General features: G+C 43.9%; 1 protein-coding gene across 2 annotated transcripts; it reads right to left on the bottom strand.

The window, feature by feature from the left end:
* Positions 1–58: 58 nt before the first annotated feature.
* LOC139552841 (CCHC-type zinc finger nucleic acid binding protein-like) lies at positions 59–26928 on the bottom strand. 2 transcript variants are annotated; one of them, XM_071364926.1, is made up of 6 exons: positions 26820–26928; positions 19314–19435; positions 18371–18436; positions 16343–16413; positions 1644–1771; positions 59–1209 (listed from the first exon to the last, which is right to left on the bottom strand). In XM_071364926.1, exons 2-6 carry the CDS (start codon positions 19414–19416, stop codon positions 1092–1094), a joined length of 486 nt encoding a protein of 161 aa, XP_071221027.1. In that variant the 5' UTR covers positions 19417–19435; positions 26820–26928; the 3' UTR covers positions 59–1091. The 2 variants fall into 2 exon arrangements, with proteins under 2 accessions (XP_071221027.1, XP_071221035.1); XM_071364934.1 differs by lacking the exon at positions 16343–16413 and having other exon boundaries at positions 26820–26852.
* Between the last annotated feature and the right edge of the window lie 991 nt (positions 26929–27919).

Here is a 27919-nt window from a genome sequence, read left to right on the forward strand (position 1 = left end):
TGTCTATTGTGTTGGTTAATTTCTTTACAATCAAATGAGGAGAGAAACTTATCACAAGTCCATTATACTAAATCTTTATTCACTTATTAATAAGGGAGCAGGTCAATACAACACAAAGTGAATCGATTGAGTGCTCTACGATAATGATGGCTGGTCGACGAATCACCCTTAGATGGTTCGTTGAGAGCCCCCCGAGACAAAAGTATTTTACAGCCAAGATACACCCCTTTCAGTCTACATGACAAACAACACATGTATGGATTGGGTCACAAGGTTAAGATTAGTATGAAAGATACTTGTTATTCACAGCAGACAGTATCTGCTGTAAAAACAGTACTCATTGTGTAGAGACCAGGTCTGGCTCTGGGGTCATCTCTCCCTGGTACCATATAGAACAGAAACATTAAGTCATGCTATGGAATGCGGTCTCTTTAGGTTTTATCACCCAAAAGACATGGTAAATCTCCTGTCAGTGTTAAATCTCCCAGAGGCCCACTTTCAGTTCACACAGACACAATAGAGTTATAAGAACCCTCTATTCTGTTTAAAACAGCCATTTGATGCAATAAAAGTATTATAACATAATCTTGTAATTTCTCTCACAGTATTCATAGTGTTTGGGTGGGTTATCTGCCTGCCTGCTGCCGTCGGACTGAACCGTAAACATAATGACCGCTGGCCGGGGCTGCTGTCGCACGTCAGTCACTCTCTTGCAGGTAGACTCCGTTTTGTTCAAGAAAACTAAAACAAAGTCAATCTTTACGGGAAGCTCAGACTTCCTACCCACTCACTCTCACTAAGTGCTGGTTTCCCAGACCTGGTAGGAAGGGCATCCACTCATCATTCATCCCTGGTCACCAGTGGCTTGGAAAGGGGGTTCTTTAACAAGCATTATACATTAACCTCTACCAAACTAAACAAACATGTTTGATTAAATGCAGAAAGTGGATGTTTCACCCCCTGTCCTGCTTTTCCAGCAGACTGGTGTGGGACTATCCTCCGTAGCCTGCCGTGGGCCAGAGGGGACGATTCAGACAAAATAATACAACCATCCATGTGAAAAGGGAGGGGCGTAGGAAGGCAGCAGAGCGCTAGGCCGTGGCCTCGATGGTGCATTCTTTAGCCAGGTGACCAGACTTTCCACAGTTGTAGCAGTTGACTTCGCTGGCCTTGCTGCACTGGACGGCAACATGGCCGATCTCACCACACCTGGTGGGAGACAGATGAGGTTTAGCTAAGAGAACGGACAGTGTTTTCAGTCACCTGTTATTCGGGACAATGTTTTATGTCCTGATATTTAAACAAGAATGCTATAACGTCTCATCTTTTGGTATCAGGCCTAACCATCTCCTTTCCAACTGATTTGTACCTGACACAGATGTCCTGCCTGTTGGTGTTGGTCAGCACACACACACACACCACACCACACACACACACACACCACACACACACCACACACACTACACCACACACACCACACACACAATTCTTGATGCCCATTTATAAAGCTGTTCATGGCTGCCCCAACTCAAACATACCACAGGGAGGCAGCTTAACGATACACTGGCCAGTATACCTTGTAAAAAAACAATATGTGCTCACAGCCCTTCTAGATGTAATGATGTACATCTTCGATAACTCACCTGTAACACTTGACCTTGTCACAGCCCTTCTGGATGTGTCCGAAGCCTCCACAGGAGTAGCACTTCTGCTCGTTGGCATGGTCACAGTCCCGGGCCACATGGCCGGCCTTGCCACAGTTATAACAGACCTGCAATATAACATTATAATATAACATAACAATTAAGAATATAATCACCGGCCATGCCACAGTGATAACACACCTGCATTATATTAGGGGCCTATAAAATCTGCATTGTGGAAAATGTGGACGGAATACAGACGCAGTCAGCATCAGTGGCTGGGACCACTACTATATGTCCAGTCATCCTGCCGGCCAAGGAGCGGTCTGAGGAGCTGTTTGGCATAGCAGATAGCCTAGCTGCTAGCTAGCTGCCTATCAACCTAGCAGGGTTTTCTTGAGGGCCTGAACGCAGCCTGCAACGCGGTTATCCATTACGGCTGGGACAGCAGACTCTCCAGGGCCTGTTGCTCTCTAGAGCCCTGCTGTTTGTTGTTGTCTTTCAATCTTCCCTGCGACCTGTCCTGTCTGGAACTGAGAGGAGAAACAGCATAACCTGTCCTGTCTGGAACTGAGAGGAGTAACAGCATAACCTGTCCTGTCTGGAACCGAAAGGAGTAACAGCATAACCTGTCCTGTCTGGAACCGAAAGGAGTAACAGCATAACCTGTCCTGTCTGGAACCGAAAGTAGTAACAGCATAACCTGTCCTGTCTGGAACCGAAAGGAGTAACAGCATAACCTGTCCTGTCTGGAACCGAAAGGAGTAACAGCATAACCTGTCCTGTCTGGAACCGAGAGGAGTAACAACATAACCTGTCCTGTCTGGAACCAAAAGGAGTGGAGTAACAGCATAACCTGTCCTGTCTGGAACTGAGAGGAGTAACAGTATAACCTGTCCTGTCTGGAACCGAGAGGAGTAACAACATAACCTGTCCTGTCTGGAACCGAAAGGAGTGGAGTAACAGCATAACCTGTCCTGTCTGGAACCGAAAGGAGTAACAGCATAACCTGTCCTGTCTGGAACCGAAAGGAGTAACAGCATAACCTGTCCTGTCTGGAACCGAAAGGAGTAACAGCATAACCTGTCCTGTCTGGAACCGAAAGGAGTAACAGCATAACCTGTCCTGTCTGGAACCGAAAGGAGTAACAGTATAACCTGTCCTGTCTGGAACCGAAAGGAGTAACAGCATAACCTGTCCTGTCTGGAACCGAAAGGAGTAACAGTATAACCTGTCCTGTCTGGAACCGAAAGGAGTAACAGCATAACCTGTCCTGTCTGGAACCGAAAGGAGTAACAGTATAACCTGTCCTGTCTGGAACTGAGGGGAGAGGAGTAACAACATAACCTGTCCTGTCTGGAACCGAAAGGAGTAACAGTATAACCTGTCCTGTCTGGAACTGAGAGGAGTAACAGCATAACCTGTCCTGTCTGGAACCGAAAGGAGTAACAGCATAACCTGTCCTGTCTGGAACCGAAAGGAGTAACAGCATAACCTGTCCTGTCTGGAACCGAAAGGAGTAACAGTATAACCTGTCCTGTCTGGAACCGAAAGGAGTAACAGCATAACCTGTCCTGTCTGGAACCGAAAGGAGTAACAGTATAACCTTTCCTGTCTGGAACTGAGAGGAGTAACAACATAACCTGTCCTGTCTGGAACCGAAAGGAGTAACAGTATAACCTGTCCTGTCTGGAACCGAGAGGAGTAACAGCATAACCTGTCCTGTCTGGAACCGAAAGGAGTAACAGCATAACCTGTCCTGTCTGGAACCGAAAGGAGTAACAGAATAACCTGTCCTGTCTGGAACCGAAAGGAGTAACAGCATAACCTGTCCTGTCTGGAACCGAAAGGAGTAACAGCATAACCTGTCCTGTCTGGAACCGAAAGGAGTAACAGCATAACCTGTCCTGTCTGGAACCGAAAGGAGTAACAGCATAACCTGTCCTGTCTGGAACCGAAAGGAGTAACAGTATAACCTGTCCTGTCTGGAACCGAAAGGAGTAACAGCATAACCTGTCCTGTCTGGAACCGAAAGGAGTAACAGTATAACCTGTCCTGTCTGGAACTGAGAGGAGTAACAACATAACCTGTCCTGTCTGGAACCGAAAGGAGTAACAGTATAACCTGTCCTGTCTGGAACCGAGAGGAGTAACAGCATAACCTGTCCTGTCTGGAACCGAAAGGAGTAACAGCATAACCTGTCCTGTCTGGAACCGAAAGGAGTAACAGCATAACCTGTCCTGTCTGGAACCGAAAGGAGTAACAGCATAACCTGTCCTGTCTGGAACCGAAAGGAGTAACAGCATAACCTGTCCTGTCTGGAACCGAAAGGAGTAACAGCATAACCTGTCCTGTCTGGAACCGAAAGGAGTAACAGCATAACCTGTCCTGTCTGGAACCGAAAGGAGTAACAGCATAACCTGTCCTGTCTGGAACCGAAAGGAGTAACAGCATAACCTGTCCTGTCTGGAACCGAAAGGAGTAACAGTATAACCTGTCCTGTCTGGAACTGAGAGGAGTAACAGTATAACCTGTCCTGTCTGGAACCGAAAGGAGTAACAGCATAACCTGTCCTGTCTGGAACTGAGAGGAGTAACAGCATAACCTGTCCTGTCTGGAACCGAAAGGAGTAACAGCATAACCTGTCCTGTCTGGAACCGAAAGGAGTAACAGCATAACCTGTCCTGTCTGGAACTGAGAGGAGTAACAGCATAACCTGTCCTGTCTGGAACTGAGAGGAGTAACAGCATAACCTGTCCTGTCTGGAACCGAAAGGAGTAACAGCATAACCTGTCCTGTCTGGAACTGAGAGGAGTAACAGCATAACCTGTCCTGTCTGGAACTGAGAGGAGTAACAGCATAACCTGTCCTGTCTGGAACTGAGAGGAGTAACAGCATAACCTGTCCTGTCTGGAACCGAAAGGAGTAACAGCATAACCTGTCCTGTCTGGAACCGAAAGGAGTAACAGCATAACCTGTCCTGTCTGGAACCGAGAGGAGTAACAACATAACCTGTCCTGTCTGGAACCAAAAGGAGTAACAGCATAACCTGTCCTGTCTGGAACTGAGAGGAGTAACAGTATAACCTGTCCTGTCTGGAACTGAGAGGCGTAACAGTATAACCTGTCCTGTCTGGAACTGAGGGGAGTAACAGTATAACCTGCCCTGTCTGGAACTGAGGGGAGAGGAGTAACAGCATAACCTGTCCTGTCTGGAACCGAAAGGAGTAACAGTATAACCTGTCCTGTCTGGAACTGAGAGGAGTAACAGCATAACCTGTCCTGTCTGGAACCGAGAGGAGTAACAACATAACCTGTCCTGTCTGGAACCGAAAGGAGTGGAGTAACAGCATAACCTGTCCTGTCTGGAACCGAAAGGAGTGGAGTAACAGCATGACCTGTCCTGTCTGGAACTGAGGGGAGAGGAGTAACAGCATAACCTGTCCTGTCTGGAACTGAGAGGAGTAACAGCATAACCTGTCCTGTCTGGAACCGAAAGGAGTAACAGCATAACCTGTCCTGTCTGGAACTGAGAGGAGTAACAGCATAACCTGTCCTGTCTGGAACCGAAAGGAGTAACAGCATAACCTGTCCTGTCTGGAACCGAAAGGAGTAACAGCATAACCTGTCCTGTCTGGAACCGAGAGGAGTAACAACATAACCTGTCCTGTCTGGAACCAAAAGGAGTAACAGCATAACCTGTCCTGTCTGGAACTGAGAGGAGTAACAGTATAACCTGTCCTGTCTGGAACTGAGAGGCGTAACAGTATAACCTGTCCTGTCTGGAACTGAGGGGAGTAACAGTATAACCTGCCCTGTCTGGAACTGAGGGGAGAGGAGTAACAGCATAACCTGTCCTGTCTGGAACCGAAAGGAGTAACAGTATAACCTGTCCTGTCTGGAACTGAGAGGAGTAACAGCATAACCTGTCCTGTCTGGAACCGAAAGGAGTGGAGTAACAGCATAACCTGTCCTGTCTGGAACCGAAAGGAGTGGAGTAACAGCATAACCTGTCCTGTCTGGAACCGAAAGGAGTAACAGAATAACCTGTCCTGTCTGGAACCGAAAGGAGTAACAGCATAACCTGTCCTGTCTGGAACCGAAAGGAGTAACAGCATAACCTGTCCTGTCTGGAACCGAAAGGAGTAACAGCATAACCTGTCCTGTCTGGAACCGAAAGGAGTAACAGTATAACCTGTCCTGTCTGGAACCGAAAGGAGTAACAGCATAACCTGTCCTGTCTGGAACCGAAAGGAGTAACAGTATAACCTGTCCTGTCTGGAACCGAAAGGAGTAACAGCATAACCTGTCCTGTCTGGAACCGAAAGGAGTAACAGTATAACCTGTCCTGTCTGGAACCGAGAGGAGTAACAACATAACCTGTCCTGTCTGGAACCGAAAGGAGTAACAGTATAACCTGTCCTGTCTGGAACTGAGAGGAGTAACAGCATAACCTGTCCTGTCTGGAACCGAAAGGAGTAACAGCATAACCTGTCCTGTCTGGAACCGAAAGGAGTAACATAATAACCTGTCCTGTCTGGAACCGAAAGGAGTAACAGCATAACCTGTCCTGTCTGGAACCGAAAGGAGTAACAGCATAACCTGTCCTGTCTGGAACCGAAAGGAGTAACAGCATAACCTGTCCTGTCTGGAACCGAAAGGAGTAACAGCATAACCTGTCCTGTCTGGAACCGAAAGGAGTAACAGTATAACCTGTCCTGTCTGGAACTGAGAGGAGTAACAGTATAACCTGTCCTGTCTGGAACCGAAAGGAGTAACAGCATAACCTGTCCTGTCTGGAACTGAGAGGAGTAACAGCATAACCTGTCCTGTCTGGAACCGAAAGGAGTAACAGCATAACCTGTCCTGTCTGGAACCGAAAGGAGTAACAGCATAACCTGTCCTGTCTGGAACTGAGAGGAGTAACAGCATAACCTGTCCTGTCTGGAACCGAAAGGAGTAACAGCATAACCTGTCCTGTCTGGAACCGAAAGGAGTAACATTATAACCTGTCCTGTCTGGAACCGAGACGAGTAACAACATAACCTGTCCTGTCTGGAACCAAAAGGAGTAACAGCATAACCTGTCCTGTCTGGAACTGAGAGGAGTAACAGTATAACCTGTCCTGTCTGGAACTGAGAGGCGTAACAGTATAACCTGTCCTGTCTGGAACTGAGGGGAGTAACAGTATAACCTGCCCTGTCTGGAACTGAGGGGAGAGGAGTAACAGCATAACCTGTCCTGTCTGGAACCGAAAGGAGTAACAGTATAACCTGTCCTGTCTGGAACTGAGAGGAGTAACAGCATAACCTGTCCTGTCTGGAACCGAGAGGAGTAACAACATAACCTGTCCTGTCTGGAACCGAAAGGAGTGGAGTAACAGCATAACCTGTCCTGTCTGGAACCAAAAGGAGTGGAGTAACAGCATGACCTGTCCTGTCTGGAACTGAGGGGAGAGGAGTAACAGCATAACCTGTCCTGTCTGGAACCGAAAGGAGTAACAGTATAACCTGTCCTGTCTGGAACTGAGAGGAGTAACAGCATAACCTGTCCTGTCTGGAACCGAGAGGAGTAACAACATAACCTGTCCTGTCTGGAACCGAAAGGAGTGGAGTAACAGCATAACCTGTCCTGTCTGGAACCGAAAGGAGTAACAGCATAACCTGTCCTGTCTGGAACCGAAAGGAGTAACAGCATAGCCTGTCCTGTCTGGAACCGAAAGGAGTAACAGCATAACCTGTCCTGTCTGGAACCGAAAGGAGTAACAGCATAACCTGTCCTGTCTGGAACCGAAAGGAGTAACAGTATAACCTGTCCTGTCTGGAACCGAAAGGAGTAACAGCATAACCTGTCCTGTCTGGAACCGAAAGGAGTAACAGTATAACCTGTCCTGTCTGGAACCGAAAGGAGTAACAGCATAACCTGTCCTGTCTGGAACCGAAAGGAGTAACAGTATAACCTGTCCTGTCTGGAACTGAGAGGAGTAACAACATAACCTGTCCTGTCTGGAACCGAAAGGAGTAACAGTATAACCTGTCCTGTCTGGAACTGAGAGGAGTAACAGCATAACCTGTCCTGTCTGGAACCGAAAGGAGTAACAGCATAACCTGTCCTGTCTGGAACCGAAAGGAGTAACAGCATAACCTGTCCTGTCTGGAACCGAAAGGAGTAACAGCATAACCTGTCCTGTCTGGAATCGAAAGGAGTAACAGCATAACCTGTCCTGTCTGGAATTGAAAGGAGTAACAGCATAACCTGTCCTGTCTGGAACCGAAAGGAGTAACAGCATAACCTGTCCTGTCTGGAACTGAGAGGAGTAACAGCATAACCTGTCCTGTCTGGAACCGAAAGGAGTAACAGCATAACCTGTCCTGTCTGGAACCGAAAGGAGTAACAGCATAACCTGCCCTGTCTGGAACCGAAAGGAGTAACAGCATAACCTGCCCTGTCTGGAACCGAAAGGAGTAACAGCATAACCTGTCCTGTCTGGAACCGAAAGGAGTAACAGCATAACCTGTCCTGTCTGGAACCGAAAGGAGTAACAGCATAACCTGTCCTGTCTGGAACCGAAAGGAGTAACAGCATAACCTGTCCTGTCTGGAACCGAAAGGAGTAACAGCATAACCTGTCCTGTCTGGAACCGAAAGGAGTAACAGTATAACCTGTCCTGTCTGGAACTGAGAGGAGTAACAGTATAACCTGTCCTGTCTGGAACCGAAAGGAGTAACAGCATAACCTGTCCTGTCTGGAACTGAGAGGAGTAACAGCATAACCTGTCCTGTCTGGAACCGAAAGGAGTAACAGCATAACCTGTCCTGTCTGGAACCGAAAGGAGTAACAGCATAACCTGTCCTGTCTGGAACTGAGAGGAGTAACAGCATAACCTGTCCTGTCTGGAACTGAGAGGAGTAACAGCATAACCTGTCCTGTCTGGAACCGAAAGGAGTAACAGCATAACCTGTCCTGTCTGGAACTGAGAGGAGTAACAGCATAACCTGTCCTGTCTGGAACTGAGAGGAGTAACAGCATAACCTGTCCTGTCTGGAACTGAGAGGAGTAACAGCATAACCTGTCCTGTCTGGAACCGAAAGGAGTAACAGCATAACCTGTCCTGTCTGGAACTGAGAGGAGTAACAGCATAACCTGTCCTGTCTGGAACCGAAAGGAGTAACAGCATAACCTGTCCTGTCTGGAACCGAAAGGAGTAACAGCATAACCTGTCCTGTCTGGAACCGAGAGGAGTAACAACATAACCTGTCCTGTCTGGAACCAAAAGGAGTAACAGCATAACCTGTCCTGTCTGGAACTGAGAGGAGTAACAGTATAACCTGTCCTGTCTGGAACTGAGAGGCGTAACAGTATAACCTGTCCTGTCTGGAACTGAGGGGAGTAACAGTATAACCTGCCCTGTCTGGAACTGAGGGGAGAGGAGTAACAGCATAACCTGTCCTGTCTGGAACCGAAAGGAGTAACAGTATAACCTGTCCTGTCTGGAACTGAGAGGAGTAACAGCATAACCTGTCCTGTCTGGAACCGAGAGGAGTAACAACATAACCTGTCCTGTCTGGAACCGAAAGGAGTGGAGTAACAGCATAACCTGTCCTGTCTGGAACCGAAAGGAGTGGAGTAACAGCATGACCTGTCCTGTCTGGAACTGAGGGGAGAGGAGTAACAGCATAACCTGTCCTGTCTGGAACTGAGAGGAGTAACAGCATAACCTGTCCTGTCTGGAACCGAAAGGAGTAACAGCATAACGTGTCCTGTCTGGAACTGAGAGGAGTAACAGCATAACCTGTCCTGTCTGGAACCGAAAGGAGTAACAGCATAACCTGTCCTGTCTGGAACCGAAAGGAGTAACAGCATAACCTGTCCTGTCTGGAACCGAGAGGAGTAACAACATAACCTGTCCTGTCTGGAACCAAAAGGAGTAACAGCATAACCTGTCCTGTCTGGAACTGAGAGGAGTAACAGTATAACCTGCCCTGTCTGGAACTGAGAGGCGTAACAGTATAACCTGTCCTGTCTGGAACTGAGGGGAGTAACAGTATAACCTGCCCTGTCTGGAACTGAGGGGAGAGGAGTAACAGCATAACCTGTCCTGTCTGGAACCGAAAGAAGTAACAGTATAACCTGTCCTGTCTGGAACTGAGAGGAGTAACAGCATAACCTGTCCTGTCTGGAACCGAGAGGAGTAACAACATAACCTGTCCTGTCTGGAACCGAAAGGAGTGGAGTAACAGCATAACCTGTCCTGTCTGGAACCGAAAGGAGTGGAGTAACAGCATAACCTGTCCTGTCTGGAACCGAAAGGAGTAACAGCATAACCTGTCCTGTCTGGAACCGAAAGGAGTAACAGCATAACCTGTCCTGTCTGGAACCGAAAGGAGTAACAGCATAACCTGTCCTGTCTGGAACCGAAAGGAGTAACAGCATAACCTGTCCTGTCTGGAACCGAAAGGAGTAACAGTATAACCTGTCCTGTCTGGAACCGAAAGGAGTAACAGCATAACCTGTCCTGTCTGGAACCGAAAGGAGTAACAGTATAACCTGTCCTGTCTGGAACCGAAAGGAGTAACAGCATAACCTGTCCTGTCTGGAACCGAAAGGAGTAACAGTATAACCTGTCCTGTCTGGAACCGAGAGGAGTAACAACATAACCTGTCCTGTCTGTCGAGAGGAGTAACAGCATAACCTGTCCTGTCTGGAACCGAAAGGAGTAACAGCATAACCTGTCCTGTCTGGAACTGAGAGGAGTAACAGCATAACCTGTCCTGTCTGGAACCGAAAGGAGTAACAGCATAACCTGTCCTGTCTGGAACCGAAAGGAGTAACAGCATAACCTGTCCTGTCTGGAACCGAGAGGAGTAACAACATAACCTGTCCTGTCTGGAACCAAAAGGAGTAACAGCATAACCTGTCCTGTCTGGAACTGAGAGGAGTAACAGTATAACCTGTCCTGTCTGGAACTGAGAGGCGTAACAGTATAACCTGTCCTGTCTGGAACTGAGGGGAGTAACAGTATAACCTGCCCTGTCTGGAACTGAGGGGAGAGGAGTAACAGCATAACCTGTCCTGTCTGGAACCGAAAGGAGTAACAGTATAACCTGTCCTGTCTGGAACTGAGAGGAGTAACAGCATAACCTGTCCTGTCTGGAACCGAGAGGAGTAACAACATAACCTGTCCTGTCTGGAACCGAAAGGAGTGGAGTAACAGCATAACCTGTCCTGTCTGGAACCGAAAGGAGTGGAGTAACAGCATGACCTGTCCTGTCTGGAACTGAGGGGAGAGGAGTAACAGCATAACCTGTCCTGTCTGGAACCGAAAGGAGTAACAGTATAACCTGTCCTGTCTGGAACTGAGAGGAGTAACAGCATAACCTGTCCTGTCTGGAACCGAGAGGAGTAACAACATAACCTGTCCTGTCTGGAACCGAAAGGAGTGGAGTAACAGCATAACCTGTCCTGTCTGGAACCGAAAGGAGTAACAGCATAACCTGTCCTGTCTGGAACCGAAAGGAGTAACAGCATAACCTGTCCTGTCTGGAACCGAAAGGAGTAACAGCATAACCTGTCCTGTCTGGAACTGAGAGGAGTAACAGCATAACCTGTCCTGTCTGGAACTGAGAGGAGTAACAGCATAACCTGTCCTGTCTGGAACTGAGAGGAGTAACAGCATAACCTGTCCTGTCTGGAACTGAGAGGAGTAACAGCATAACCTGTCCTGTCTGGAACCGAAAGGAGTAACAGCATAACCTGTCCTGTCTGGAACTGAGAGGAGTAACAGCATAACCTGTCCTGTCTGGAACCGAAAGGAGTAACAGCATAACCTGTCCTGTCTGGAACCGAAAGGAGTAACAGCATAACCTGTCCTGTCTGGAACCGAGAGGAGTAACAACATAACCTGTCCTGTCTGGAACCAAAAGGAGTAACAGCATAACCTGTCCTGTCTGGAACTGAGAGGAGTAACAGTATAACCTGTCCTGTCTGGAACTGAGAGGCGTAACAGTATAACCTGTCCTGTCTGGAACTGAGGGGAGTAACAGTATAACCTGCCCTGTCTGGAACTGAGGGGAGAGGAGTAACAGCATAACCTGTCCTGTCTGGAACCGAAAGGAGTAACAGTATAACCTGTCCTGTCTGGAACTGAGAGGAGTAACAGCATAACCTGTCCTGTCTGGAACCGAGAGGAGTAACAACATAACCTGTCCTGTCTGGAACCGAAAGGAGTGGAGTAACAGCATAACCTGTCCTGTCTGGAACCGAAAGGAGTGGAGTAACAGCATGACCTGTCCTGTCTGGAACTGAGGGGAGAGGAGTAACAGCATAACCTGTCCTGTCTGGAACCGAAAGGAGTAACAGTATAACCTGTCCTGTCTGGAACTGAGAGGAGTAACAGCATAACCTGTCCTGTCTGGAACCGAGAGGAGTAACAACATAACCTGTCCTGTCTGGAACCGAAAGGAGTGGAGTAACAGCATAACCTGTCCTGTCTGGAACCGAAAGGAGTAACAGCATAACCTGTCCTGTCTGGAACCGAAAGGAGTAACAGCATAACCTGTCCTGTCTGGAACCGAAAGGAGTAACAGCATAACCTGTCCTGTCTGGAACCGAAAGGAGTAACAGCATAACCTGTCCTGTCTGGAACCGAAAGGAGTAACAGTATAACCTGTCCTGTCTGGAACCGAAAGGAGTAACAGCATAACCTGTCCTGTCTGGAACCGAAAGGAGTAACAGTATAACCTGTCCTGTCTGGAACCGAAAGGAGTAACAGCATAACCTGTCCTGTCTGGAACCGAAAGGAGTAACAGTATAACCTGTCCTGTCTGGAACTGAGAGGAGTAACAACATAACCTGTCCTGTCTGGAACCGAAAGGAGTAACAGTATAACCTGTCCTGTCTGGAACTGAGAGGAGTAACAGCATAACCTGTCCTGTCTGGAACCGAAAGGAGTAACAGCATAACCTGTCCTGTCTGGAACCGAAAGGAGTAACAGCATAACCTGTCCTGTCTGGAACCGAAAGGAGTAACAGTATAACCTGTCCTGTCTGGAACTGAGAGGAGTAACAACATAACCTGTCCTGTCTGGAACCGAAAGGAGTAACAGTATAACCTGTCCTGTCTGGAACTGAGAGGAGTAACAGCATAACCTGTCCTGTCTGGAACCGAAAGGAGTAACAGCATAACCTGTCCTGTCTGGAACCGAAAGGAGTAACAGCATAACCTGTCCTGTCTGGAACCGAAAGGAGTAACAGCATAACCTGTCCTGTCTGGAACCGAAAGGAGTAACAGCATAACCTGTCCTGTCTGGAACCGAAAGGAGTAACAGCATAACCTGTCCTGTCTGGAACCGAAAGGAGTAACAGCATAACCTGTCCTGTCTGGAACCGAAAGGAGTAACAGCATAACCTGTCCTGTCTGGAACCGAAAGGAGTAACAGCATAACCTGTCCTGTCTGGAACCGAAAGGAGTAACAGCATAACCTGCCCTGTCTGGAACCGAAAGGAGTAACAGCATAACCTGTCCTGTCTGGAACCGAAAGGAGTAACAGTATAACCTGTCCTGTCTGGAACCGAAAGGAGTAACAGCATAACCTGTCCTGTCTGGAACCGAAAGGAGTAACAGCATAACCTGTCCTGTCTGGAACCGAGAGGAGTAACAACATAACCTGTCCTGTCTGGAACCGAGAGGAGTAACAACATAACCTGTCCTGTCTGGAACTGAAAGGAGTGGAGTAACAGCATAACCTGTCCTGTCTGGAACTGAAAGGAGTAACAGCATAACCTGTCCTGTCTGGAACCGAGAGGAGTAACAGCATAACCTGTCCTGTCTGGAACTGAGAGGAGTAACAGTATAACCTGTCCTGTCTGGAACCGAGAGGAGTAACAACATAACCTGTCCTGTCTGGAACTGAGAGGAGAAACAGCATAACCTGTCCTGTCTGAAACCGAGAGGAGTAACAGCATAACCTGTCCTGTCTGGAACTGAGAGGAGTAACAGCATAACCTGTCCTGTCTGAAACCGAGAGGAGTAACAGCATAAGGTCTACTTTCTTGGGGACCTGAATATTGACTGGTTTTCATCAAGCTGTCCGCTCAAGAGGAAGTTACTTACTGTAACCAGTGCCTGTAATCTGGTTCAGGTTATTAAATCAACCTACCAGGGTGTTTACGAACACTACAGGAACAAGATCATCATATCATACACCACATATGTCAATCACATTTTTTCTAATACTGTAAAAGTTTGTTCTAAAGCTGTATCCGTACCCGTTGGATGCAGTAGATGGAAAGCCAAAGTTCCAAAAACTGGGCCTAAAATAGTGTATGAGAGATCATACAAAATATGTAGCTGTGACTCTTCTGTAGATGATGTTAAAGTATTTGTTGGTCTGATGTGATTAATAAGGAGCATCCAGACGCTGCACTTGATGAATTTATTAAATTGCTTCTTCCAATGATTGCTAAACATGCACCTGTTAAGAAACTGACTGTTAGAACTGTTAAGTCTCCATGGATTGATGAGGAATTAATCAACTGTGTACTTGAAAGAGATGGGGCAAAAGAGTGGCTAATAAGACTGGCTGCACATCTGACTGGCTGACTTACTGCAGATTATGTGACTAAACTCAACAAAAAGAAGAAACTGTATTATGAAGCCAAGATCAATGATAAAGAAAAATGGTAAAAAACGTACAACTAATAAATGATATTATGGGCAGAAATTCTTGGCTTAATCATCTGATTTGTCAATTATTTAATTGATTACAAATTTAGGCAGGAAATGCCAACAACAAACAGGTCTATTTTTTACCAATGACCTGGCACTAGCATTAAACTAGAGGTCAACCGATTAATCGGCATTCAAGTTTTCATAACAATCGGTAATCGGACTATTTGGACACTGATTATGGTCGATTACAGTGCAATCCACGAGGAGACTGCGTGGCAGGCTGACCACCTGTTACTCGAGTTGCAATCCACGAGGAGACTGCGTGGCAGGCTGACCACCTGTTACTCGAGTTGCAATCCACGAGGAGACTGCGTGGCAGGCTGACCACCTGTTACTCGAGTTGCAATCCACGAGGAGACTGCGTGGCAGGCTGACCACCTGTTACTCGAGTGCAGCGTCAAAAGGACCTTGTGGCTGCAAGGAGCCAAGGTAAGTTGCTAGCTAGCATTAAACATATCTTATAAAAAACAATCAATCTTCACATAATCACTAGTTAACTACACATGGTTGATGATATTACTAGTTAACTACACATGGTTGATGATATTACTAGGTTAACTACACATGGTTGATGATATTACTAGTTAACTACACATGGTTGATGATATTACTAGGTTAACTACACATGGTTGATGATATCACTAGGTTAACTACACATGGTTGATGATATTACTAGGTTAACTACACATGGTTGATGATATTACTAGTTAACTACACATGGTTGATGATATTACTAGGTTAACTAGACATGGTTGATGATATTACTAGTTAACTACACATGGTTGATGATATTACTAGGTTAACTACACATGGTTGATGATATTACTAGGTTAACTAGACATGGTTGATGATATTACTAGGTTAACTACACATGGTTGATGATATTACTAGTTAACTAGACATGGTTGATGATATTACTAGTTAACTACACATGGTTGATGATATTACTAGGTTAACTACACATGGTTGATGATATTACTAGTTAACTACACATGGTTGATGATATCACTAGGTTAACTACACATGGTTGATGATATCACTAGTTATCTACACATGGTTGATGATATCACTAGGTTAACTACACATGGTTGATGATATTACTAGTTAACTACACATGGTTGATGATATTACTAGGTTAACTACACATGGTTGATGATATTACTAGTTAACTACACATGGTTGATGATATTACTAGGTTAACTACACATGGTTGATGATATCACTAGGTTAACTACACATGGTTGATGATATTACTAGTTAACTACACATGGTTGATGATATTACTAGGTTAACTACACATGGTTGATGATATCACTAGGTTAACTACACATGGTTGATGATATTACTAGTTAACTACACATGGTTGATGATATTACTAGGTTAACTACACATGGTTGATGATATTACTAGGTTAACAAGCTTGTCCTGCGTTGCATATCATCAATGTGGTGCCTGTTAATTTATCATCGAATCACAGCCTACTTCAACTTTGCCAAACGGGCAATGATTTAACAAAAGCACATTTGCGAAAAAAGCATAATCGTTGCACAAATGTACCTAACCATAAACATCAATGCCTTCCTTAAAATCAATACACAGAAGTATATATTTTTTTTAAACCAGATTTTTTTAATGCATGTTAGCAGGCAATATTAACTGGGGAAATTGTGTCACTTCTCTTGCGTTCAGTACAAGCAGAGTCAGGGTGTATGCAGCAGTTTGGGCCGCCTGGCTCGTTGCGAACTGTTTGAAAGGCCATTTATTCCTAACAAAGACCGTAATTAATTTGCCAGAATTTGACATAATTATGACATAACTTTGAAGGTTGTGCAATGTAACAGCAATATTTAGACTTAGGTTGCCATCCGTTCGATAAAATACGGAACAGTTCCGTATTTCACTGAAAGAATAAACGTTTTGTTTTCAAAAGGATAGTTTCCGGATTTGACCATATTAACAGTTCTAACACACCTGTTCCCTCTCCTTCTTGGGCTCCTTACAGTCTCTGGAGATGTGTCCTCCACGACCACAGTTATAGCACGCTGCAGAAACACAGAACAGTTATAGCACGTTGCAGAAACACACAAAACAGTTATAGCACGCTGCAGAATCACACAGAACAGTTATAGCACGCTGCAGAAACACACAGAACAGTTATAGCACGCTGCAGAAACACAGAACAGTTATAGCACGCTGCAGAATCACACAGAACAGTTATAGCACGCTGCAGAATCACACAGAACAGTTATAGCACGCTGCAGAAACACAGAACAGTTATAGCACGCTGCAGAAACACAGAACAGTTATAGCACGCTGCAGAAACACACAGAACAGTTATAGCACACTGCAGAAACACACAGAACAGTTATAGCACGCTGCAGAAACACACAGAACAGTTATAGCACGCTGCAGACACACAGAACAGTTATAGCACGCTGCAGAAACACAGAACAGTTATAGCACGCTGCAGAAACACACAGAACAGTTATAGCACACTGCAGAAACACACAGAACAGTTATAGCACGCTGTAGAAACACACAGAACAGTTATAGCACGTTGCAGACATACAGAACAGTTATAGCACGCTGCAGAAACACAGAACAGTTATAGCACGCTGCAGAAACACAGAACAGTTATAGCACGCTGCAGAAACACACAGAACAGTTATAGCACACTGCAGAAACACACAGAACAGTTATAGCACGCTGCAGAAACACACAGAACAGTTATAGCACGCTGCAGACACACAGAACAGTTATAGCACGCTGCAGAAACACAGAACAGTTATAGCACGCTGCAGAAACACACAGAACAGTTATAGCACACTGCAGAAACACACAGAACAGTTATAGCACGCTGTAGAAACACACAGAACAGTTATAGCACGTTGCAGACATACAGAACAGTTATAGCACGCTGCAAAAACACAGAACAGTTATAGCATGCTGTAGAAACACACAGAACAGTTATAGCACGTTGCAGACATACAGAACAGTTATAGCACGCTGCAGAAACACAGAACAGTTATAGCACGCTGCAGAAACACACAGAACAGTTATAGCACACTGCAGAAACACACAGAACAGTTATAGCACGCTGCAGACACACAGAACAGTTATAGCACGCTGCAGAAACACAGAACAGTTATAGCACGCTGCAGAAACACAGAACAGTTATAGCACGCTGCAGAAACACAGAACAGTTATAGCACGCTGTAGAAACACACAGAACAGTTATAGCACGCTGCAGAAACACAGAACAGTTATAGCACGCTGCAGACACACAGAACAGTTATAGCACGCTGCAGAAACACAGAACAGTTATAGCACGCTGCAGAAACACACAGAACAGTTATAGCACACTGCAGAAACACACAGAACAGTTATAGCACACTGCAGAAACACACAGAACAGTTATAGCACGCTGCAGAAACACACAGAACAGTTATAGCACGCTGCAGAAACACACAGAACAGTTATAGCACGCTGCAGACACACAGAATAGTTATAGCATGCTGCAGAAACACAGAACAGTTATAGCACGCTGCAGAAACCCACAGAACAGTTATAGCACGCTGCAGAAACACAGAACAGTTATAGCACGCTGTAGAAACACACAGAACAGTTATAGCACGTTGCAGACATACAGAACAGTTATAGCACGCTGCAGAAACACAGAACAGTTATAGCATGCTGTAGAAACACACAGAACAGTTATAGCACGTTGCAGACATACAGAACAGTTATAGCACGCTGCAAAAACACAGAACAGTTATAGCATGCTGTAGAAACACACAGAACAGTTATAGCACGCTGCAGAAACACAGAACAGTTATAGCACGCTGCAGAAACACAGAACAGTTATAGCACGTTGGAAGATAACTAACACATACAGGAACATCTCACTAACCCAACATCAGACTAATAGTCAAACTTCTAAATTGGTGTGATGTTCACACAAGTGTGGTCAACATTTTTCTAAGCTGGAGACGTCCTCACCATCCTCAGTCCTCTCACAGTCCCTGGCGACGTGACCAGGCTCTCCACAGCGATAGCAGAACAGATCTGAGGAACAGGAAGAATATTATGACTGGAAAATCACATCATTGCTTTGCTAGACATGTGACAATAGGAATCGACTTAGAAGTTAGCACACAGGCTCAGTGCTGCCCAGGGCCAAGTTAGCACACAGGCTCAATGCTGCCCAGGGCCAAGTTAGCACACAGGCTCAATGCTGCCCAGGGCCAAGTTAGCACACAGGCTCAGTGCTGCCCAGGGCCAAGTTAGCACACAGGCTCAGTGCTGCCCAGGGCCAAGTTAGCACACAGGCTCAGTGCTGCTCAGGGCCAAGTTAGCACACAGGCTCAGTGCTGCCCAGGGCCAAGTTAGCACACAGGCTCAGTGCTGCCCAGGGCCAAGTTAGCACACAGGCTTAGTGCTGCCCAGGGCCATGCTCTGGAACACCAAACATGAGAAAATGTTTTGAAACTGAGTTACATGGGAAGGTTGAATACTACCTGAACGTTAATTTACAGTTTCAAAGTGTTTTTACTAAACTTTGCCCTTTCATTTATCCTTTAATGTAGTCAGTACCTTTCCCCGTCTATTGATCACTACCCTGTAATGTAGTCAGTTCCGTTCCCCGTCTATTGATCAATACCCTGTAATGTAGTCAGTACCTTTCACCGTCTATTGATCAATACCCTGTAATGTAGTCAGTTCCGTTCCCCGTCTATTGATCAATACCCTGTAATGTAGTCAGTACCTTTCACCGTCTATTGATCAATACGCTGTAATGTAGTCAGTTCCGTTCCCCGTCTATTGATAAATATCCTGTAATGTAGTCAGTTCCGTTCCCCGTCTATTGATAAATATCCTGTAATGTAGTCAGTTCCGTTCCCTGTCTATTGAACACTACTCTGTAATGTAGTCAGTACCTTACCTTTCCCCCTCCCGCGGCCCTTGCCTCGTCCCCGCCCGGCATTCGGACAGTTCTTGATCCAGTGGCCAGTACGTCCGCATCCAAAACACTCATTACTACTCATCTCCACTAGCTCCTACAACCTGAGGAGAGAGACAGACACATACAGTCAGCCCTAATACAGCCAGACAGTCTAGGGCTGCTCCCTGATTAAACAAAATCTTGGTAGACCAAAAGTCATCTGTTCTTCGACCAATTGATTTCTCTAAATATTTCAATGTGTAATTTTTCCATATATAGACACACCCTATGTGTTTGAATAAAATCAACTATGTGCATTGAGCTGGTCTGATGCTTTAAGCTTAAGGTTTGATGCCTCAAGAGGGTGCCAGAGATCTAGATAAGGAGAAGAGAAAACCCTTAACCTGACCCAACCATTCTCCTCCCGCTGGCTTTCGCTGATTCTGCCATTACTCTAGGAGTCGTCAACCTTTCTCATGTGGAATGCCAATTTATCTTACCATTTCTACCGATCTGCCTGCCAGTTATGGTTTTCATATGCAAATTTTCATGAAACTGTTTAATTTATTATAACGTTTTTATATCTCAAAATCATTGTCATGTGGTTAATCAAAATTCTATCCAAATCTAAATGAAAACAAACAAACCTAAAAGGTAACTTCTATTGCCGTTGCCAACTACATAAAAATAGCCTACATAAAGCCCTCCCCAAAAATAACATTGCAGCCTGCAGGTAGAAAATATCCTGGTAAAACTAAATATCCTATAAATCATATTTGCAGACAGGCCATGTGTAGCTACAAACTTGCAACATTGTATAAAATATTCTGGGCCCTCAGAGTTTCCCACGCCAGTGAGCTCGGGACAGACACACCTGTTGGCTTGAGATCCTGTTCCTCTTATAGAATATTAGCTCAAAAGTATTGTGGAGCTCCTGCACGTAAATATAAACAATATCAGCACCCAAAATGAGAACCGGAACCTATTTCAGTCAAGCACTGATAAGAAGTAATCAGGTAGGACTATTTTATGACGTTTCCACTGGATCTGAGCATGACATTGTTCCCCTTTCACGCTGAGTGGTCATCGAAAGGGAGAGAGCTGGAAAGATTTTTCAAATACATTGAGGAACTATTATCATTCTCAATGGGATGTTAAAACAGACTTAATTTGCTTGCTGTTTGAGGTGAAGAAAACATTACTTTGAGAAGCTCCACAGGTCATTAGTGGTGGGTCGTTAAGCCAATCAGAAATACTTTCAGATCCCCAAATGGGCACATTTATATGCCTACATCTGCGCGCAGGCCAGGTAGCCTATAGGTCTACTTCTATGTGTAACTCAGGCCAGGTAGCCTATAGGACTACTTCTATGTGTAACTCAGGCCAGGTAGCCTATAGGACTACTTCTATGTGTAACTCAGGCCAGGTAGCCTATAGGACTACTTCTATGCGTGCGAGTCCTTACTCAACCGTGACAGGAACGCTCCAAACAAAAGACAATGACTAAATTGACAAAACTCGTGAACGGAATGAAATAAACCAAAAGGTGTTTCTCACAAGTGTAGCATTGGTTGTACACACTGCAGAAAATGTGTCCACTCCGACAACGAGAAGACTGGAAAAATAATATTGAATGCCTTAAAATAATTTATGATATGATTTGAGAATCTGGTTGAGAGAATGCCAAGAGTGTGCAAAGCTGTCATCAAGGCAAAGGGTGGCTGTTTGAAGAATCTCAAATATAAAATATATTTTTTGGGTTACTACATGATTCCATATGTGTCATTTCATAGTTTTGATGTCTTCACTATTATTCTACAATGTAGAAAATAGTAAAAATAAAGAAACTTTTGAATGAGTAGGTGTGTCCAAACTTTCAGACCTCTTCCCCTTTTCCACATTATTACATTACAGCTTTATTCTAGAATGTATTCAATAAAATGTTTTTCCTCAATCTACACACAATACCCCATAATGACAAAGTGAAAGAAAACAGAAATACTTTATTTCCATAAGTATTCAGACCCTTCGCTATGAGACTTTACATTGAGCTCAGGTGCATCCTGTTTCCATTGATCATCCTTGAGATGTTTCTACAACTTGATTGGAGTCCACCTGTGGTAAATTCAATTGATTGGACATGATTTTGAAAAGCACACACCTGTCTATATAAGGTCCAACAGTTGACAGTGCATGTCAGAGCAAAAACCAAGCCATGAGGTCGAAGGATTTGACCGTAGAGCTCAGAGACAGGATTGTGTCGAGGCACAGATCTAGGGAAGTGTACCAAAACCTTTCTGTAACATTGAAGGTCCCCAGGAACACAGTTAAGAACATCCAATAGTCAAAGGTATATGGAATACAAATGGTATAGAGAAATAGTTGACGCGTCATAATTCCTATAATAACTACAACCTAAAACTTCTTACCTGGGAATATTGAAGGCTCATGTTAAAAGGAACCACCAGCTTTCATATGTTCTCATGTTCTGAGCAAGGAACTTAAACGTTAGCTTTCTTACATGGCACATATTGCACTTTTACTTTCTTCTCCAGCACTGTGTTTTGTATTATTTAAACCAAATTGAACATGTTTCATTATTTATTTGAGACTAAATTGATTTTATTTATGTATTATATTAAGTTAAAATAAGTGTTCATTCAGTATTGTTGTAATTGTCATTATTACAAATATATATATATAAAAATCGTCCAATTAATCGGTATTGCCATTTTTTGGTCCTCCAATAACCGGTATCAGCGTTGAAAAATCATAATCGGTCGACCTCTACTCTGGAGAGACCTGAAAATAGCTGTGCAGCAACGCTCCCCATCCAACCTGACAGAGTTTGAGAGGATCTGCAGAGAAGAATGAGAGAAACTCCCCAAATACAGGTGTGCCAAGTTTGTAGCGTCATACCCAAGAAGACTCGAGGTTGTAATCGCTGTCAAAGGTGCTTCAACAAAGTACTGAGTAAAGGGTCTGATTACTTATGTAAATGTGATATTTCCATTTTTATTTTGAAGAAATTAGCAAACATGTCTAAAAACATGTTTTTGCTTTGTCATTATGGAGTATTGTGTATAGATTAGACATTTTTTAAATAAGGCTGTAACAGAACAAAATGTGGAAGAATTCAAGGAGTCTGAATACTTTCCGAATGCACTGTAAATCCCCAATCATACTAGGCCAGTGATTCTCAACTTGGGGGTCGCGGGAGGATTTTAAGGGGTCGTAGGAATATATAAAAAAGAATCATATTATTTTGAAAGGTAACCGCTGCACCTAAACTTTTATTTTGAAAGGACACCGCCGCACCACTTATTGTTGCGGACTTTACACGTGTAGAGCGTCCGCAGTGATGTTTCAGTTTCAGAGGGTTGGCACATACTCACTGACCAATACAATAACGTTCTCGCCCCACACACACAAACACTGATCCAATGAAATGACAGATTTCTCAACACACACACTGATCCAGTAAAAATGTCGTTCTGCAACATTGCACATGTCGGCTGTCAGATTAAAATCATGCACCCGTTTTAAAAGGTGCAGCTTCCTCTATCTACTGCTGCTTCCAATGTCAACAAGGCAGACAACCCGGTCCCTGTCAGGAAGAGAAAATACCACCCCGACTTCATCAAATATGGTTTTACATATATAGAAGACAGGCATGGTGAGTGTAGACCGCTGTGCATCCTATGCAATGAGCTGTTAGCCAATGAGAGCATGAAACCCTCCAAAAGGAAAAGGCATCTGGACACCAGGCATCCAAGCCACAAAGATAAGACAGCTGACTTTCAAATAAAACGTCAATATCTGGATGCATCACAAGATTCATTGAATAACGACTGCAAGGTACAAGAAAAGGCACTTTGCGCATCACACCTTGTGGCCCAGCGCACTGCTAAATGCAAAAAAGTGCACACCAGCTCAGAGGATCTCATACTCCCTGCTGCGAATGGATATGTGCACCGAAATCTTGGGAGTCAGCCACCAACAAACTTAAAACCATCATACCCTTATCCTTGACACCATGAGGAGAATCCAGGACATGTCGGAGGACAACGCGCCAGACATCAGAGCGCATCACTGCAAATGGACATTACACACTGCAGCTTGATGAATCCACAGATGGTGTTGGGTCACGTTTATGAGCTTCAAGCTGAGATTGCCAGGTTTCTTTCGGAAAACAAGTCACCTCTGACTGAACATTTTGATTGTGAGGAAGGTTGTCTACCTGGCGGTTATTTTTGATCATCTGAATTTGCTCAATGTGCCACAGAAAGGGACCGGGGCACAATCCATTTGAACAGATGGACAAAGTGGATTCCTTCAAGATGAAGCTTACTGTTTGGGCAAATCATGTTTCTAACGGGAGGATTGACATGTTTCCCAATGCTGATTTCGAGATTCAGAATCTGATCAACAAAGCGCACGGCGACACACTGAAAAACCCTGTTAACTTCTACAGGATCGGTGGGTCCAACGCATCACCGGGGGAAAACTACCGGCCCTCCAGGACACCTACAGCACCCGATGTCACAGGAAGGCCAAAAAGATTATCAAGGACAAAAAACCACCAGAGCCACTGCCTGTTCACACCTCTACCATGCAGAAGGCGATGTCAGTACAGGTGCATCAAAGCTGGGACCGAGAGACTGAAAAACAGTTTCTATCTCAAGGCCATCAGACTGCTAAACAGCCATCACTAACTCAGAGAGGCTGCTGCCTACATTGAGACCCAATCACTGGCCACTTTAATAAATTGATCACTAGTCACTTTATACAATGCAACTCTAAATAATGCCACTTTAATCATGTTTACATATCTCACATTACTCATACCACATGTATATAGTTATTTTATATATTGCAACTTGCCTATGCTGCTCGGCTATCACTCATCCATATAGTTATATGGACATATTCTCATTCACCCCTTTTAGATGTGTGTATTAGGTTGTTGTTGTTGTGAAATTGTTAGATTACTGGTTCGATATTACTGCACCGTCGGAACTAGAAGCACAAGCATTTCACTACACTCGCATTAACATCTGCTAACTGTGTATGTGACAAATAAAATTTGATGTGAAGCGTGCCCAAGAAGACAGCTGCAATATGACATTACAAAATGGAATCAATAGTCCATAATATTGGGTCCCCAGGCAAAATCAGTTGAGAACCACTGTACTAGGCGATGTCATACTCCGTCAACATTGCCTCCATACCTCTTAAAAAGGAAGTTAAATATTTAGGGATTGTTATCACTAAAAACATTTCAGATAGAGAATCTTTAAACATCGATAATAGGATTAATTCCATGAGAGTTTCATTGATATCTCAATTTTGTCCAAGACAGATGGTTTATCTAGAATAATTTACCCAAGTCAGTCCCTTTTTCTTTCTTCTAATAACATAAAAAAAAGTCAATTCTGTTACTTAGATTTGTTTGGAGGAATAAAAACGAATTATATTTGGAAATCACAATTAGTGAAAGACTATGATCGCGGAGGTTTACAGGCTATTGATTTTGCGTTGTTAGTGGGTTCTTTTAGAATTAAATGGTTGAATTGATGTCTGTCTAATCCTACCTCTATGTGGTATGATATCCCTAACAGTTTGTTTAATAAACTTGGTGGACTTGAATTCCTAATGAAATTTGATTTTGACCCTCTAAAATGACCTGTGAAATTGTGTAAGTTTCACCAGCAGATGTCATCAGCCCCCCCCCCCCCCACAAAACATTAATTTGGAATAATATAGTTATTAAAATTAATAGGAAATCCATTTTCAAAGGCCTTTGGTTTGACAAGAGTATTCATTTTATATGTGATTTGGTAGACAACACTGGGGAGTTTTTGCCATTTGAATTCATTGGTAAATGTCAGGTTAATATTACTCAGAGAGAATATATGAAGGTTTGCAAAGCAATTCCACTTCCTTTACATGGACTTATTAAGAACACATTGTTATTTTATGAGGTTGTTCCCACTTTTCCTAGTTTACAAATTTTTGGGATTAAAAAAAAGCAACAATAAGTGGATACGATTGGCAGTTAATTAAGTTATTTTTGGTGATTATAATTCTGTATATTCCTATGGAAGGGACCAACTCATGCTATGGTCAAAAGCGACTACCTTTTACCTTACTTGTCCAGTTATTCCAAAAGTTAATGAAACACATTTTAAAATATTTTCTACCATCTACCCTGTTAATGATTTCTTGCACAAAAGATTCAATTTTGACTAAATGCCTTGTGTTTTTGGTTCCTCTGATTCAGAATCTATAGAGCATTTTTTTTCTTCATGCCACCATTCTAGTATAAACTATGGATTGAAATTCATGAACGGTTGTGTATGAAATCTCCAAAATTACCTATGTTTATCTTTGATGATGTTAAATGGCATTATGCTTATCCTTGTAATCCTGATCATAACAATTAACATTATTATTCTCTTGGCCAAATATTATATTCACAAATGTAAATGGGGTGGAAAAATTCCTTATTTTGTAGTTTTTTTCATTGAACTGTTACAATTTTATAAATCCCTCAAACTTGTGAAACTTAAAAATTTGGAAAAATTTGAAGTCGTGTCTCTGAATGTCTGTTAATGTCTCATTGCCTTGTTACATATTAATGATGTCCCGAATTATTATTTTTGGGGGGCGGGGGGTTCGACTTGTGTTATGTTATTTCATTGTTTTCCTTTTATTCACAGGAATGTCCCTGTATTGATGTGTAATATTGTTATTGTTGTTGCAATAAATAATTAAAAAAATAGGCGATGTCATGCGACATTGCCTAGCTACGCTCATTCCCAGAACACGTCATCGGTCATCTCACGCCGAACTACGCATGTGCAAACCGTCAAATCAAAGGCTCTCGTATATAAAGTTGTTTTTAATTAAAATGAAAACGTGTCAGTTTGTCACTTTCACGCGGTTGGATTATTAACATGTTCAACTACATAAGACATTGGCTCGAATCTAGGTTGTGCCTTTATATTTGGGGAAATGTTGAGAAGTGAACAATTCTTCCTTAGTTAAGACTTCTCAAATCCCGGCCTGCTTGTCAAGCGTTCCCGGAAGTCTCGCGATGTTGCATGGTGTTTAGAAACTGTGTACTGTCTGTGATACCACTGCATCTATCTACGGTAGCTAACTAGGTAAACAACACCAAAACAAAGACCATATGCGTTTTATTAAATCATTTCAAATTGTGACTTCAATACATTTGCTGATTTCTTTCGAGACAAAGTCTCGATCTGGAAAAATAAATAATTATATTCTGCACCTTTCCCACGCGCAGTAGACCAAAGTGCGTTGTAAGAAAATGTATTTAACGTTAACGTTAGCTAGCTAGCCAAGGAATCACAACAGCTCGTCTTGCATTTATTTACATTTCGGTCGTACTTTAGACAGACTGCGAATATTTATGACACGTGAAGTATTTAAACATATCTTCCACAGGTTATATTTTTGTCCTTTATTACAGCCACTCACCTCAGACTGCGCCTGGTTGTTGTCGGTCTCCTCTGCGCCACACGCGGGTTGCACACGGTCCTCTACTTCGGTCCTGTTCTTCTCCCCTCCACATGGGCGCTGCTTTTGCACACGGCTCTGCTCTGGTTTTCAAACAGACCGTTACATTAAGTCAGCTCCCCATCCTAGGCCTTTGTGTTTATACTGCATGTATCTGTTGGAAGGAGCCTTGTTAAACCGTTACGCCATGTACAGTAAAAAAGAAAAGGGATGAAACAATCAGTGGAGTGAGGAGAAAATGAGAGGTGCTCTGAAAGAGTAGAGTCAGGACATGTACCCAGACTCCAGGAGCTGGCATGCTTCTGGTACAAATAGCTTTCTCCCTGCAATTAGGGTTAAGTGCCTTGCTCAAGGCCCCCACACACACGTTTACGTGTGTTAGCCAGACAGCCACTCACAAAGTAGACTACCGATCGCTGTCTATAGTGCTGAAATATCAAACCTTTGATAGACTTTCTATGGTGCTAGGGCATAGTTTAGCTTTAGCTAATAGATACATATTTATTGGTAGGCCTATTTGGTCGTCCTTTTCTCAGGAAAGCCTAACATTTCAAATCAAAATGTATTGGTCACATACACATGGTTAGCAGATGTTATTGCGAGTGTAGCGAAATGCTTGTGCTTCTAGTTCCGACAGTGCAGTAATATCTAACAAGTAATCTCACAATTCCACAACAAATACCTAATACACACAAATCTAAGTAAAGGGATGGAATAAGAATATATACATATAAATGTATGGATGACCGAGTAGCATAGGCAAGATGCAATAGATGGTATAAAATACAGTATATACATGAGATGAGTAATGCAAGATATGTAAACATTATTAAAGTGGCATTATTAAAGTGACTAGTGATCCATTTATTAAAGTGGCCAATGATTTCAAGTCTGTATGTAGGCAGCAGCATCTCTGTGTTTGTGATGGCTGTTTAACAGTTTGATGGCCTTGAGATAGAAGCTGTTTTTCAGTCTCTCTGTCCCAGCTTTGATGCACCTGTACTGACCTCGCCTTCTGGATGATAGCGGGGTGAACAGGCAGTGGCTCGGATGGCTGTTGT

Source organism: Salvelinus alpinus, chromosome 2 (assembly GCF_045679555.1).
Source record: "Salvelinus alpinus chromosome 2, SLU_Salpinus.1, whole genome shotgun sequence".
Taxonomy (NCBI): Eukaryota; Metazoa; Chordata; class Actinopteri; order Salmoniformes; family Salmonidae; genus Salvelinus; species Salvelinus alpinus.

Coding starts and splice junctions, on each gene's coding strand:
- LOC139552841 (XM_071364926.1), bottom strand. CDS start 19,416: ATGAGTAGTAATGAGTGTTTTGGATGCGGACGTACTGGCCACTGGATC. Junction 18,437..19,313: donor GGGCCGCGGGAGGGGGAAAG/GTAAGGTACTGA, acceptor CCTGTTCCTCAG/ATCTGTTCTGCTATCGCTGT. Junction 1,772..16,342: donor CCAAGAAGGAGAGGGAACAG/GTGTGTTAGAAC, acceptor GTTATATTGCAG/GTCTGTTATAACTGTGGCAA.